General features: G+C 38.6%; 1 protein-coding gene across 1 annotated transcript; it reads right to left on the reverse strand.

Moving 5' to 3' along the window:
- Nucleotides 1-2,533: 2,533 nt before the first annotated feature.
- On the reverse strand, nucleotides 2,534-15,248 carry LOC148030127 (S-adenosylmethionine synthase-like). The gene is made up of 2 exons (XM_087687364.1): nucleotides 14,476-15,248; nucleotides 2,534-2,657 (listed from the first exon to the last, which is right to left on the reverse strand). The coding sequence occupies exons 1-2, from the start codon at nucleotides 15,246-15,248 to the stop codon at nucleotides 2,534-2,536; spliced, it is 897 nt and encodes a 298-aa protein (XP_087543490.1).
- Nucleotides 15,249-15,930: the final 682 nt, after the last annotated feature.

A 15,930-nucleotide genomic window follows, 5' to 3' on the forward strand; every position in this document is an offset into this window, starting at 1 on the left:
GTCTTTATAAAAAACTATGCCTTGATTGCAACGCCTTTGACGGATCTACTAAAGAAGCAAACATCAATTGTATGGTCAACTACTGAACAATCTAGCTTTGATAAACTAAAGCAAAGCTTGGTATTAGCACCTATCCTAAAAATTCCAGACCTTGGTAAGGAGTTTGAAGTGATAACTGATGCTAGCACACTTGCCTTAGGATGTGTGCTTATGCAAGAAGGTCATCCTTTAGCATACTCTTCAAGGAAACTGAAGAGCCATGAGAGGAATTATGCTACCCACGATCTGGATCTATTAGCTATCATCCATGCTCTCAAGCTTTGGAGACACTACTTGTTGGGTAACAAGTTTACCATAGTGACGGATCATAAAAGTCTCAAATGGATTTTTACCCAAAATGAGCTCAACATGAGGCAACGTCGATGGATTGAAGTGCTGGAGGAATATGATTTCGAAATCAAATACCAGCTTGGAAAGGAGAATGTAGTTTCTGATGCACTCACTTGCAAGGGATTTCTGAATTCTTTGATTTTGCAAGATCCATCAATAGTTAGATCTCTAGCCACAAAGGTGTCCATGCCAAACAACCCAATACTTGAGCAAGCTAGAGAAGAGGCATGCCATGATCCAACCTATCAGAAATTGCTAAGGGAGATCCCCATCAAGGATCAAGACCCGAAGCTATAGGCAAAGTATCTAGAATTCTCTATCAATAGTGGACTTGTCTACTATAGAACAAGATTATGTATACCGGCAAGCCAATCACTCAAACAGAAGATACTTTGGGAAGCTCATGACTCCCCTTTTTCAGGACATCCTGGCTATGCCAAGACCCTCAATGCAGTCAGAAAGAGCTATTATTGGGAGAGACTTAAAGGTGACGTTCTCAAATATGTCACTGAATGTTTGTCTTCTCAACGTATTAAGGTTGAACATGTCAAAATGCCAGGGAAATTGCAACCACTTGACATTCCCTAAATGAAATGGGAATTCATTAGTATGGATTTTGTTGTTGGTCTGCCCCAAGTTCAGGGAGGATACAACTCCATTATGGTTGTGGTTGATATGCTCATTAAGGTTGCACACCTTATCCCTATTAAGACAAACTATAAAGCCTTAGACATTGCAAGATTCTTTATCAAGGAGATATTCAAACTGCATGGGAAACCCATAAGAATCATCAGTGATCGTGACTCTCTCTTCACATCACACTTCTAGAGGGCTATCTTCGAGGTTGTTGGGACTCAACTCTGTTTCAGTACAGCTACCATCCCCAAACTGATGGTCAAATGGAACAAGTCAACCAAGTCATTGAGGATATGCTAAGGGCACATTGTTGCCGTGAACCCAAAAAGTGGATTCAATATTTGCCACTGGTTGAGTTTGCCTACAATGCTTCTTATCAACAAAGCATTCAGATGACCCCTTTCCAAGCATTGTATGGGCACGATTGTCGAAGTCCTTTAAACTTTTTAGATCAAACCTTAAGGGTTGAAGCTTCAAAGCAGATGCTGGAAGATATGAATGACCAAATCAAGTCAATAAGACAAGACATCCAAGACGCCAAGGACAGACAAAAGGCTTATGCGGACTTGAAATGGCAAGATAGATCCTTCGCTGAAGGTGACATGGTCTTCGTCTGCGTACGTCCAAAGAAGAGTTCTCTATCCCCAGGTGAATGCAAAAAGCTAAGTCCAAGGTATTGTAGACCCTACAAGATTATCAAGTGCCTAGGGCATAATGCTTACAGACTGCAACTCCCTGGAAACCTAAAAGTTCATAATGTATTCCATATCGGTCTATTGAAGAAGTATGTGCCTAACCCTAGTCACGTGCTTGATGACCAACAAGTTGTAATGCCTAGCCAAGGAGTCCTTGAGCTATGGCCTGATAGGATCTTAGATGCTAGGGAGAGGCAATTGAGATCTAGGACCTTGAGGGAATATCTCGTCCAATGGAAAGATTATCCCGAAGAGGATGCCACTTGGATGGATGAAAGTACTCTCAACCGACAATACCCCCAGTTCTTCTCAAGATGAGGACATCTCGATTCCTCTAAGGGTGAGAGAATGTAATATTTCCGTACAAAATATTAATGACCCCGCACATGACATGCAAAAAGCGGTTCAAAATAATCTTCCACGTCGATTAATGTTGATAGCTAAGTGTTTCCTCCATGCACATTGATAAATTTTGGCTCCGTGACGTGCATACGAGGCCGAGGCTAAAAATCCGTAGGCCGCACGAGAACACCCTTCACAAGAAAAGGTAAAAGGGGATAATGGTTAAAATTTTGACAAATTTTTTTAATAATCCCCTCCCCCCTCAGCCGATGCATGGTAGGGGGAGAGGGAGTGTGAGAGGAGTGAGGAGAAGTAGGAGAGCATGGGGGGACGGGGAAGCATGCAAACTAGCCACATGCGTGGCTATCTGCCCCCCCCCCCCCCCCCCCTCTAACTATATGAACCCCGCCCTTGAAGCTTGGGGGAGGGGAGATGATCGTGAGTTACTATGCTGCCACCATCGCCACTGTTCAGTCCGCCAAGCTGCCGCTTGCGTCATCACCATCACCATCATCATTATAATCTTCATCCTCATCCACTTCATCGTCATCCTCTCCATCCTTCCCATCATCAGTTTTTTTTTTCCCACATTTTCTGTCAGAGATAGAAGCTTAGAAGATTATTTAGAAGCTTCTAATCTTAAGCCTCCATAGGCCTGGTTCCCCCGTGCTTCCCCGGGAAATTTAAAACCAAATCCCTAAGGCCCTGGTCCTACGCGGGAGAGGGAGATAACAGACAGACGTCGATTCGATACACAGAGTGACTCATAGGAGAGTTGCTCGAACGAAATTACTGCGTCACATGGCCCCCAAAAAAAAGACATGAGGCGCACATGCGGGAGCTTCTACTCTGAGTTCGTGTGTGCATAACACCCCGAACCTCAATGCCCAGGTTCTTGGAAATTGATTTCACATGGAAAGAATGCATTTAAGCATGTCTTTAATACATGTAGTCGAGTTAAATACATTTGGAAATTTTAAGTTCAATTATCCATTCATTTACAAAGTTAGTGCATGTCATGACTTTGAAAAATGCCAGCACTTCCAAGTTGCAATACCAAATGCATATTGCATAGGTTATAAGGTGGATTTGTCTAAATGCATCCTTGATTTCCTCGCAAAAAAGAAACAACGCATCATGCATTTAGATAGTAATCTCCTAGTTGTGATTCGTATGAGTTAATCATTGACATCCATTAGATGTTGTCCAAGTAGTTGCATGCACGAAAGGGATTTATGTACCTTGCAAGTTGCATTTCATCCTAGGCTGGCTTAAGTGCTATAGGACGGATTAAGTCAATAATAGTCTTATGACATTCGTCATGCATGGACTTCTTTTATCGAAGGTTGTATTTAAGGAAGAATGCATTTCATATTAAAGCTTGAATTCAATGCGTTAATCGAAGGGTTATGAGCATAGTTCTTGTTGAAATTCAACGTAGGTTTTTATATGAGTTAACCTTGAATTGCCAATCATTATAGTTTAGGCAAGGAAAAGAAATGGTCCTTGTACATCTTATAGTTTCATAAAAGGAAAAGTTTATGAATGGCATACTTGCATGGAATGTTGTAGAATTTATTTATGTACATCTCTTAGGAAAAGTATTTGCATCTCTTTTAAGGAAAGATCACCTCTTCTCGCAAGACAATTAGATTGATTAGGTAATTTGCTTACAACGATGTAACTCAAATGATGATTACCACAACACGCTAGCTAGGGTTTAGTTACGTTAAAATTCTTCCTAGTATCGCACTCCGCAATCCAACTTAATATTTCCAACCTCAAAGGTCCTACCCACATTCACAGAATGTTAGGGTTAGCTGAACGCCTATACAAGAACGATCTAGGGTTTTACCCTAAGGATCATTTGGCCAAATATTAGACTTCCATTTGAATTTAGAAACCCTAGGGCCAAACGTTGTCGGCCTAGTATTGTTAGGGTTGGGTTGAGTCAAAAGGACATCCCGAAACCCTACATCTTGACCAAGGAACACCGTTTGATGGGAGAAATGATCCCACAAGTTAGGTGCGGCACTTGTCTCATGCGACAAGTTGCAACATCACATGGCTTTGTGTTTAAATTACAAGATAGATTTGCCACTCCTTGGAACAAGGTTGGCAGGTCCTAAGTACAAGTTTAATTTGCAAGAGGATGAGTAGTCATCCTGCTATATCACCCTTCCTTGGGTTGATTTGCCAAGTTAGGGAAGTTATGTATTTCCTAGCAAGCAATTGACCAATCAAGTTGGGGCCACGAGGTTGCCCAAGAATTACTGTCTTAATTTAAGGAACCTAAGCTATTGGTTAATTTTGGTTAATAGGGTATAAACCCGAACCCAAGGATAAAAGGGTAAACAAACAACTAAACCCTTGGGATCTTGCCAAGTCGCAATTGATCCCGAATCGAATGATGGATGCATTCGGAGAGAAGGATTCACACCTTAGCAGTTGGCCAAATTAAATGACCACTGGATTGATTGTGTTTGTACAGTTAGGAGCACTATTTGTACTTCTTTGCTCAATGAACTAAATCTGGAAAAATAATTAATGCTTCAGGTGAAGGCCTAGAGGGAGAGGTAGCTTCAGTTACCCCCGACTGTCTGCCTGACCCTATCCAAGGGGGTTGTTAGCCGCGTTGGGTATGTGGACGGAACCCGGTGCCGTGAGAGGTCTCTCCGTGGGTGCTACTTGGAGCAGGAGGATGCTTGGGTGCTAGGGGGGCTCTGGCCATAAATCCCTTGGCTCCGGGACCTACACAAGAGGTCAACGTGACTCGGGATTGGATCTTGAGGCCCGCATACTAGTCTACGGGTGGAAAGTTGGAATAGCAATCCCTGAGGATTGTTGGAATTTCCTTTGGGCGGATTATGGATTAGCCTTCGGGCTGGATTATGGAATAGCCTTCGGGCTGGATTATGGAATTAGCCTTCGGGCTGGATTATGGAATAGCCTTCGGGCTGGATTATGGAATTAGCCTTCGGGCTAGATTATGGAATAGCCTTCGGGCTGGATTATATGATGTATTCCAAAGACTGATAAATAAGATCAATTGTTGAAAAGGAACTTGCTTGACATTGTTTTTCTATGTCAGTGCTTAAGTTACGTGAAGGAACCGGTGATTTATTGGCTAATTAAGGAAGTTGTTTTTGCTTGTTAAACTAAATGTGGTAGGTAATTAGATAACTAAAGCAACCCTGAGGAAAGTGCGGTGGATGTGACCATGGATCCGTCCTACAGAAGGGTGGTCCCGGTTGGCCGGGAACTTTGCTCAAAGAAGTTGACAGCAAGGTAACGATGACCTAGAATCTAGGAAGCTAGAGTCCCGATTTGTGCTGTTTTAGGGGAAGGGAATGGGACTATGCCTTATGAGCAGAGAGGTTGAGCTTTGCATCCCTCTCGTTTCCCATTCTCCTTGAACCAAGTGCAACATGAATCCGCTTCGACCCTAACGTTTTTGCGTAAAGTAGTCGTCTGGGGTTCAACGCTAGTTACTCTCTAGGAACTTGACCATTAGGGAAACCTTGATTTAGGTCGATCCTAAGTGGGAACGGCCGAAATGCTTCCGCTTCATGGCAGACTCAGGAAGACCTAGATTGCAAACCTCGTGTCATTCCGTGGGAGTGCCGAGCGGCGCTTTCTGGACTTTCTTCCTGATGGGCTGTTAAGAGGTGTCCTACGAGTGAACAGGTGGACATGTTACAATCTTCAACACGTAATGTTTGTGTCCATTGTTTTCCACATTCCTTTTAGAACATGTGACTTTTGCTAGGTTATATGGGAGTAATTAAACCTACCTCCTCTTAAGAGTAATTTCAAGTAGGGGAGACTAATCTTCATTCTCAATAATTCCATGGCTTGGAATTTAGGAGACAAAATTTGTCAAAAAAGCCTTCTACAAGTTCTAGGAATTTGTGCAGTAGCAGTTAACTAATAAAATTCAAGGATGCAAATCCATAATTTCAAAGAAGAATATCACTTTACACGTAAATGGGTGCTTAAGTCTTCTCATGGGTGAATGCTTGGTTGTCCTCTTGAGAAGAATCTTGAAGCAAGAGATATGTATTTAACCTTTGATATTGAAATAATAGCCTTATACTTTGCTTTTCAAGTGAGTATCAAAGGCTCCAAATGTAAAACTTAAATAAAGATAGGAAGACTATGTTGTTATTGTGTTAGTCATGCTTGCACTTAGCCTTTAGAGGAGTAAAAATAGATATCTTGATGGCTTTGTATATAAGCCTTTAGAGGTTGATTAAACCTTTGAAATAGATATTAGAGGCTTTATGAATAAGCCTTTGAAAGTTAGTAATAAGCCTTCCCCCCATGCACAGATTTATGGTGATAGATTGTCCAAATTTAGATGGTTATTTATTGATGCTAACCTACAAAATTTGTGCCCCTCCCTTCTTCTAGCAAGACTATCTATAGCCTACTTAGGTGGCATGCTAGCTCCCCATTTCAAGAGGCAATGTGCTTGGATCATACATATCTATAAGGCTATATTGATGTTAGAGTAGAAGGTGAAATGAAGAAAGGAGTTTAAATTTATATCCTCCTCCCTCAAAATTTTGATGGCAACTAGTTGTTCATAAGATCTTATACCCATCTATGGAATGGTGGCAGTAGAATTAGAAATAAAGCTTTAAATAAGCCTTTTGTGGGGCTTATTATAATGTTCACAAACATTATAATTTTCCTCCCCCACTCTCTCTTCTCATTGCCAGGAGTATTATTAGACTTGGGACAACTACAACCTACATTAATAATTTAAAATAGAATAATGGTGAAGCCTTTGTAAGGTTACCTTAATAAAATAAGCCAGCTTTCGCTCCGTGTGTACTTCAAGGAAGAGACATCGTACTTAATGAAGAAGAGGAGAGAATATATTTGACTTGAGAAAATAAGTGCAAACCTAAATTAATGTAGAGAGAGAAGCTTACTCAGCCTTAGACCCATAAACAACTGGATATAGGAATTTTCCAATAGGAAAACTGGGTTAATTCTTGATGATAGGGATGATAATAATGAGTGATATCCTTAGGCATATGAAGAAGACATGGTTGACAGTGTGACAGGTCCTCCAATCACTACTCAACTCTAATATCAATGCTATTAAAATTGAACCATAAACTACAATTTGATAGCTCAATTGCATAAATTTGAAATTGCATACAAGAGGTATAAGATTTCTTGTGCATTAAGCACACCCTTAATACATCTCAAAAATAGCAAACTAATTATTTGCACTCCATCTAGTGCTTCTTTGGTGAGATATAAAAATAAATTTCCTCAAATTCTCCAATCTAATCATTTACTCACCAAAAACACAAAAAACATTAATTCTATGGTCATTCACCTACCACAATGTGACTCATGCTATACATTCCTATGTGCAACACGTCACAATCATGGAGTGAAGGATCATAAATAAAGTCCACATAAGTTATAATAATCAAACCACTTATTAATTAACTAAATTAATATCATAACATTGGTGTTATGGTCTCTTGTCGGGAGCAAACTAGGCTTGATTATTAAATATATGTAGAATAGCCCAAATCATATCATTATGTGCATGAATTAATGGTAAGCCAATCCAAAGTCCATAGGTATTTTTTCACATGGTCTATTAGGGGGATATGCACTTGCATGAGTAGACCATAAGACTTACCATGGCGACGCTTAGCTCTTTGACCAACAATATGCTTAGTGACAAACTTAGCAATGCCATGCTTCATGTCAAGCCAATAAAAAATTTTCTTTGCATGAAACTATAGTTGATTGAAAGCCTCTATGTCCCATATATGTATGTGCATGCATTTCATTTACTGTGATGCTTCTAAATGGTACAATTACACATAGTTTCTTTTCATAGTATAGAAATCCATTCATATATGTGTAGTGGTTTAAATCAGCATTATTCATATTTTGAAATTTATTTCATGCAGTAGAGAAATCACGATTTAATGCTCAAGTGAGTATTATGAAGTTAAAGGTTTGAATTTGAACAATTGAAAATGATTCAAGTACATGTGTTTAATCTTATCAAAGCCAAGAAAATGACATAATGAGGTATTGTTCATGGATCTACAACTAACTGCACCAACAAATATGTTAGCATGCTAGTTGGCATTAAGTCATTAGATGGAAGTTTTGAATTACAAATGCCCATTTGATGTGAAAATAAAAAATAAATGACTAAGTCAGCTAACGCTTGATAGCTTGTTGTGATTAGTTTTGATTAAGGCTTAAAATCCATTAGATAATCTTTTTTGAATGTCTAATGCATGAACTATGACCAAAATTTCCTTATCATAGATGCTCTAATTCCACTCGAAATGTTTGAGCAATTCATTGACCAAAAGATCCTTGTCACAAGTGCTATATTTCCTCTCAAAATATTTGAGTTTTCAGCTCTAATAGGCTATGGGATGGTCATTTTACATTAGTATAGTGCCCACACAAAATGCACTACCACCATTATCTACTAAAAAGAGATATTGGGAAAAGTCAAGCAATTTTAGGACTAGAGCATGAGTCAAAAGATATTTCGAGGCATCAAAGGTTTACTATTGGCTAGATTCCCATTTAGATATAATGTTTTTGTGTAAGACTATGGTAAAAAGCAAGAGCTATGAGAGAAAATTTTCTCGCAAACTTTCTATAGAAACTAACTAGGCTAAGGAATGGTTGAACCTCATAGACACTCTTGGGAATATGCCAATCTTTTATAATCTAAGTTCTTTTAGGGTCAACAATTATTCTTTCAATTTACACTATATATCATTGATATTTCATTGGATATTGAAAGAATAAACTTTTGTCATCATATAAGTGATTTTTATGCAACAAATCAAACACAATGCTAAGACGCTCTTTATGTTCTTCTTTTATCTTATTGACAACTAAAATGTCATCAAATTCATAAATACAAAATTTTTGATAATTCAATAACAAGTGCATTACTAAAACCATAAGGCATAGGAACATATTTGTAATGGTTGAACTATGTCCTAAATAAGGCCTTGAATACATTAGCTTAATCCATTCTAAGTTGGTAAGACCTACACTTGAGATCTATTTTGCTAAAGATTTAGCATAATATCTAACAAGTTGTTGACACAAGATATAGGATGTCTATTCTTATAGTGACACTCTTCAATGCCCTATAGTTGATGCACATTCAGTAGGTTTTATTCTTATTTTCTACTAATAATGCAAATGCACCAAATGATGTGAAAATAGGTCAAATTAATCTCTTATAAGTAAGTAGTTCAATTACCTATTTTTGGATTTTCCTTTTATATAATGAATTGTATTTATAGTGAGCTTTGTGGATGGAATTACACTAGGATAAAGTTCTATTTTGTGATCAAGTTCTCCTCAAGATGATGGTAACTCTAGTGGGTAATTTTTAGTGAAGCAATGTTTGTATGAGTCCAAGAAGTATTTCTAGGCATTGGTTAATGTAGATGATTGACAAGATTCTACCTATCAGAGATATAAATCATGTAGGTCCTTTTTTGTTTCGTAATTAGCTCAAGTATGTTTGATTTGAGCAGATAACATGATTTCTAGATCACTTGTCCAAGATATAGATTGGCCTTGAAAATCAAAAGTGATTATGTGTGTATTGTAATCAATATCTAAAGTTTGTTGGCATACCAAGATGAGATCTGATGATTGGAGGGATGCAACTAAAAATTCTCACTTTTCTTTATATAAACACATAGTGATTTCTAAATAGTTGATTTCCCTTATGCCATTGTCTCTAATGCCTTAGAATGCAAATTAAACCTTGTAAGTGAAGGGATAGTTTCTCCTTGCAACCTCTTAATCAACTTTTTGAATATAAATTCATGTGAGCTATTGACATCATACAACATAATAACTTGCAACCTCTTGATCAACTTTTTGAATATCAATTCATGTGAACTATCAACATCATGGAATATAGTGACTTTTGAGTCTAATCAAGCCTTTCATATGAAGTATGTAAAGAAATAAGCATACCTAACTTACCTTCATTAAACATCTCTTGTTGTAAAGTGTTGGTTTTCTAAGCAAGTGCGTAGTTTGGTAGCTCCTAGATATTGTGGAGTTCAACAATAGTGTTGTTATTGGATGGTAGCTTTACATGGCAATTAGCATAGACATGACCAATCTTACCACACTGATAGCAAGTGGACTTGGGTCTCTTACATTGGGTATTGAGGTTTGTCACTTATGGTTCCTCTTTGGATTCCCCAATGTTTTGTTTAGCTATATTTTTCGGTGCAAAGTTGGATATGCATGAAGCTAGAAGGGGTAGGGAAGAAAGAGTTGAAAGGTCTTTTAAGATTGTGGTTGTTACTTACATCAGGGTGTTGCTATCCTTGATTAGTTAGTTATTAAATCTAGATAAGTTGTGCAATGGTTAGAATTTGATTTTTTGCATTATCAAAATAAGATGTGGCATCTTGAAGAGGACAAGAGTGAAGAGTGTTGCTTTGCTTGGATTCAGAGTGAAGGCCATCTCTGAAGTGTATGTACTCTCAAAAACCTTTCAAGAATCCATAGCAACAGTCTTTGTCAAAGTCTTTTTATTTAGATAGCCACATTGTAGCCTTCTTATTGGGAAAGATACTATTAGCAAACAATACATCTTGTATGTACTTGTTAAGTGGAAGCTACCAATATAAGTTATAGTCATCACTTATATTGGTAGCCAATAATTATACCAATAGCCACCAATTGTACTAGTAGCTACTAGTGGTATTGGGGTCTACACTAGAATATCAAGGCTATAGTGGCTGTGACTTGTCAATGAATTTTTTGTAGACATTGATCAATGTTTCATATATTATGACTTGCTTGTAGACTATACACCACAAAAGGAGGTGAAATAAGAGAAACAATATGCAAATTCAAAGTTTAGAAACTATAATGTCTACCTACTTGAAATAATAGATGTTACCATTTGAATTATATATTGAAATTCTTAGTGTATCATTTCTTATGCACACAAGCTGCACGTGGAAAGGAGGCCAATGACCACTAGAACTCGTTAGTAGTCTCAAACTCAAAGATTGGTAACACTCACCTTTTGAGAATGTAATCATCATTAATTATTGCTTGTAAATTCCTTTCATTGATATCATATGATTTGGCATCGTTATCACACATGTAGATCCAAAAGAAGATTCAAAAAATACTCGAGAAGGCCAAGATGATGGGGAAATAAGTAACATTTGTAGACATAAACATAGATATGGCCACATCAAAGAGCCCTTCCCTTGCCCAAGAATTTGGATTGTCAAAGAGGGTGACAAAAAAGGCAAGAAATAAGTGTGAAGACCTAGATGTAGCTACTAACTTAACTGAATTCACATGACATATGAGAGGTGCCATCACGACCAAAGCTACAAGAAATTTGGCTTCATGAAAGGTGTATTGTAAACTATAGTCTAGCTCTATTGAATTGGCTAATCATCACTTTGTAGGTGTTTGATGCTTTTGTATTCCTCTTTTTAAAATTTTCTTACAAGGAGAGTCTAATCATTTTTTCAATTCTTTGTGCAAAATATTATAAGTGCCATTGTTGTGATTGGTCTTTTTTAATGTATTATCAGATATGCTTGTAGAAGTCTCTAGTGATGATGCTTTTAAAGTAAATATGCTTAACATGGTTGACTTAATAAATATGGTAGTTTTGTCTTTGAGGATCAACAATGATAAACCTTAGGGTATATGGTCCTCAAAAGTTCACATGCATGTTGAAGAGAGGTACCCAACACATTTGGCATTCCAACCATATGCCTGTATCGAGGACATAAAAAATGATTAACTGCATGATGCTATGGCATATGGGAGTGTAGGATGAAGATCCAACTATGCTAAGATGTGACAATTAGAGTTGCATCACCATTGCCAAAAATCCAATGTTTCATGCACTCACTAAACACATTGAAATCTAGTATTACTATGCACATGATTTGGTTGAGGATGGGATAGTAGAGCTTTTCTACTACCAAATGTAGGATAATGAAGAAGATATATTCACCAAAGCTCTTATGAAGAATTTTCTTGGAGTTCATCTTTAGATAATCGACATTGGGTTGAGGATTTGGTTTGCTTGTAGGTGGACATTGAGGGAAAGTGTTAGATATGCTCAATGCCTCACCCTCGTAAGGTGCCACCAATGATCCATGTTGTCTAAGTTGTAAGGCCCCCATTATGAAGGAGAAGCCATGTGAGTTGGATCCTGACTTGTATGTTGGATGTGGTCTATGCGATTGAATGGCAAAAAAGTGACCTTTGTGGATCTAACCTTTGGGTTAGAGAGAGTGGTTCTATTGTTGGTAGAAACTTGAGGAAACTCTATCTAACCTTTTGGTTAGATATAGTTATGTTGATAGCAACTTGAGGCACAATGGATCAAGTTTGAGGGTGTGTGTGGGAGCTTTTTCTCGACTGCCAAGACCCTTGGACTACTTATTGCTCTAGGATTTCAAGCTGAATGCTAATGGCTACCTCTCACATAGCCGTACATGCTCTTAAGCCTACGAGTGTAGTGAGATTACCTCAATGCCTGATTGAGGACCCTCCTCTCTCAAGCATGCTGGTAGCTTCATGATCCATGTTGCAAGCTCAAGAAAGCTCAATTCTCCACCTTCAAGCTCCATACTACATGGCCGCATGCGTGAGGCAAGGGAAGAGAAGAGAAGAGAAGAAGAGGAGAGAAGAAAATGGAGAGCTTCTCCTCCACGGTCCCTCACCCTCACACACTCACTCCCTCACACTGTCACACTACCTCTCTCAAACACAAACATAAGAAGAAGAAGAAGAAGAAGAAGAGCCACTTTTGCACACACCAAGAATGAGCTTCTCTATTCACTTTTTGGATTTTATCCATGCCCTCATCCCTTTGGGAATCCATCCCCTTTTTTATATGATTGGCCATCTTGCTAAGGTCCTCTTTTCCTATTCATTTCTATTTACATTATGCCTTCGCCTATGCCTATCTACTCTTTACAACTTGCACAAGAGGGATCTTGGTGCTCTTTTACAAAAATTTGGGGGTGCCTTTATATTTTAAAATGCGCCTTTGCCTTTGCCTCGACTAAAAACATTGCCCTTGTGCTTTTGGAATTTTCTTCTCTTATCCTTTTGTCAGGCCATCTCTTTTTGCTTTTCTCCACATTTTTGAATTTTCTTTTGCCTTCTTTTTTCTCTGTCTTGCACTGGGGTTAACGTTAATCCCCTCCTAGTCAAGTGCCAATCCCATGGCACTTGCGAGACTTTGTTGATGAGGGATGGGATGATTGAAGGGTGGGAATGTGAGTTAATGATGGGTCCTTGTAGGGATTGGATATGGGAGAGAAGCATGTTGAAATGGTTAAGGTTGTGGAGATCGAGGATATATTGAGTGGGTAACAGGGGCCTCCAAAGTCAGTGTGGCTAGGCACAGGTTATCAAACTCCTTGGAAAAGAAAAGAGAGTGCACTACTTGGGGGTGTGCCTATCTCACAATGCCATGTAGCATGTTCATGCTAGTGGAATTAGGAGATGGGTTAATGAACCGCAAGTAAGCGTGGGGTGTTGTCCCACACTTGAGGACCTAATTTGTGTACCAAGGGAGGTGCTATGGGTGAAATTTAGGTGTTAAAATGTTGGATCTAAGCTAGTTGGCTATGGTGGATGCAAATCATAGAACCGATACATGATAGAGAGAAGAGATTGTAACTCAAGTGAATTAGGTTCCAAGATAGATTAGCTTGGACTCATAAACACAATCTTGAGTGACTCAAAGTGAAAGTACCATTCCATTGAAATAAGAGCCAAGTACATGCTTATATGGCTTTTAGGTTATTCCATTCTCCTCACTGTGCTTATGGGATTCTATCATCTCTTCCTAGAGCATACATCATATATCTATCTTCTAGACTTTTTTGGGCACATATATCAAGCATCATTTTCTATTCTCAACACCCCCCCTCAAATGATGAGTTCCTACACCTATTGGCATTTCCCCCCCTATATGCGGACATAGACCAAGAGACTAGCTCTTTGGCAGCCTTAGTTAGGTCAAGCTTGAAACTTTACATTTTCGATAGGGTTTGTTACATCCACTATGGGTCAGATCCACTTTGGGAAAACATGAACCATGATGAAAAACTTTTGCAAAACATTTTGTTTTTAGCAGTAGAAAGTATCTCCTTCTTCATGCTTCTTTGGCATTCTTTCTTCTTTGTCTTCATGGTCTTTTTGTTTGTTGTGCTTCTTATCCCTTTTCTCGGTGTGTGGTACTTCTCTTTTTTCTTCAGTCTTCTTGATATTGTTGTTTTACTTCATGCTTTTATAAGTGAGCACACTGATGGGTACATAGGCTTGGTTTGACAAACTCTCATACATGATATGACTTTTAGGATACATGAGTTTTTGGATTTTATTTGGCTTGATAACATAGTCTTTCAGATCGATAGCAATCTCATCATTGGTAACGGTTTCATCATGATGGGTTGATATTAACACAGTGTGTACATGAAGAGGAACCATTGCACCATGATCATTCTTGCACTCAACAATGACTTGAGTTTTCCCATTAGGATGAAGCCAGGCACAAGTACCATTCTTTCTAACCTTAGTTAGCTTTGCCCCAAGATTGGTAGCCAGGACATGATTTAGAGGCATCACTTCTTTTGTTTCATCTATTGCATACGCAAACATATGATCTTGGTAACTAGCTCCAATCTCGTTAGGCTTCTTGGTAAAATGCATGTGGACACCCTGGGCAATAAGAAGACTTTGTTGTTTGATGTTAACCAGAACATTGCGATGGTCAGCATCTAGACCAACATCATCAACAAAACCAATCTCCCTGCATGTGTCTTGCACAATCTTTTTGTAGTCCACCTTCGTTTTTGTGATGACTGGTTTCTTCACTTTCTTTTTCACATTGTTTAAGTCCAATTTATACTCATTGAGCTTCACCAAAACGGCATACTTTTGGTTTGGGTGAAAACTTCTAGCTTTAAAGTCCATTTTGTGGATCAGAGATTCTGCTTCCTCCAATCTTGCATTTAACTCTGCAAGTTTTGGTTTCTTTTGTTCTCCAGTAAGAGCTGCCAAAGAGGCACACTTTCTCAAAAGATTGGTGGAGAGCTCACAGTACTGCCTCTTGTAGCCATCGAAGATCTCGCTCATTGTTAGAGGCTTCTATCTCTACTCTCAAACCTTCTGAGATCGAATCCAAGGAGATTGAACAAGGAGGAATCAACGATCCTTTGATAATAGGAAGAGGATTCTAGATAGGGCTAGAGGACGAGACATGTATTGTGATGATAAACTTGATGATAAACTTCGAGGTTGGGATGGATCAAGGAAATATTCATCAAAAAATAGGGGGTGTAGCTATAGTCACAGCCCTACAAGGAGCAGAGGAAGAACTCCAAGCCCCATCTTGAGCTGCAATCAAAGTTGAAGCTACGATAGGTATAATGATTATCATTATAGATAGTCACCTCACAAAGGAAGAGGATTCTTCAAGAGTTGTTCTCCATATGGAAGTAGGTCTCCGAGGTCACCACATAGAAGTTCACCTTTTTCATAAGGGAATGGGCCTAAGATATGGATATGGAAGAGGGTCTTAAGGTAGGTTCAACTCCTACTATCCATTTACATTAGAATACGGCTAACTAATATGCTAGATCTAGCTTGCCATGGCTTTGATACCATGTTAAAATGTCAGATCTAAGCTAGTTGGCTACGGTGGATGCAAATCATAGAACCGATACATGATAGAGAGAAGAGATTGTAACTCAAGTGAATTAGGGTCCATGATAGATTAGCTTGGACTTATAAACACAATCTTGAGTGACCCAAAGTG

Source organism: Lygodium microphyllum, chromosome 10, assembly GCF_053477565.2.
Source record: "Lygodium microphyllum isolate KBCC chromosome 10, Lygodium_microphyllum_v1.1.10, whole genome shotgun sequence".
NCBI classification, from domain to species: domain Eukaryota; kingdom Viridiplantae; phylum Streptophyta; class Polypodiopsida; order Schizaeales; family Lygodiaceae; genus Lygodium; species Lygodium microphyllum.

Bases quoted from the DNA above. Each gene is read 5' to 3' on its own strand.
- LOC148030127 (XM_087687364.1), bottom strand. From the start codon at position 15,248: ATGAGCGAGATCTTCGATGGCTACAAGAGGCAGTACTGTGAGCTCTCC. The intron at 2,658-14,475 runs GTATCCTAAAAG...TATCTCTGACAG, and splicing joins AATAAAATCCAAAAACTCAT to AAAATGTGGGAAAAAAAAAA.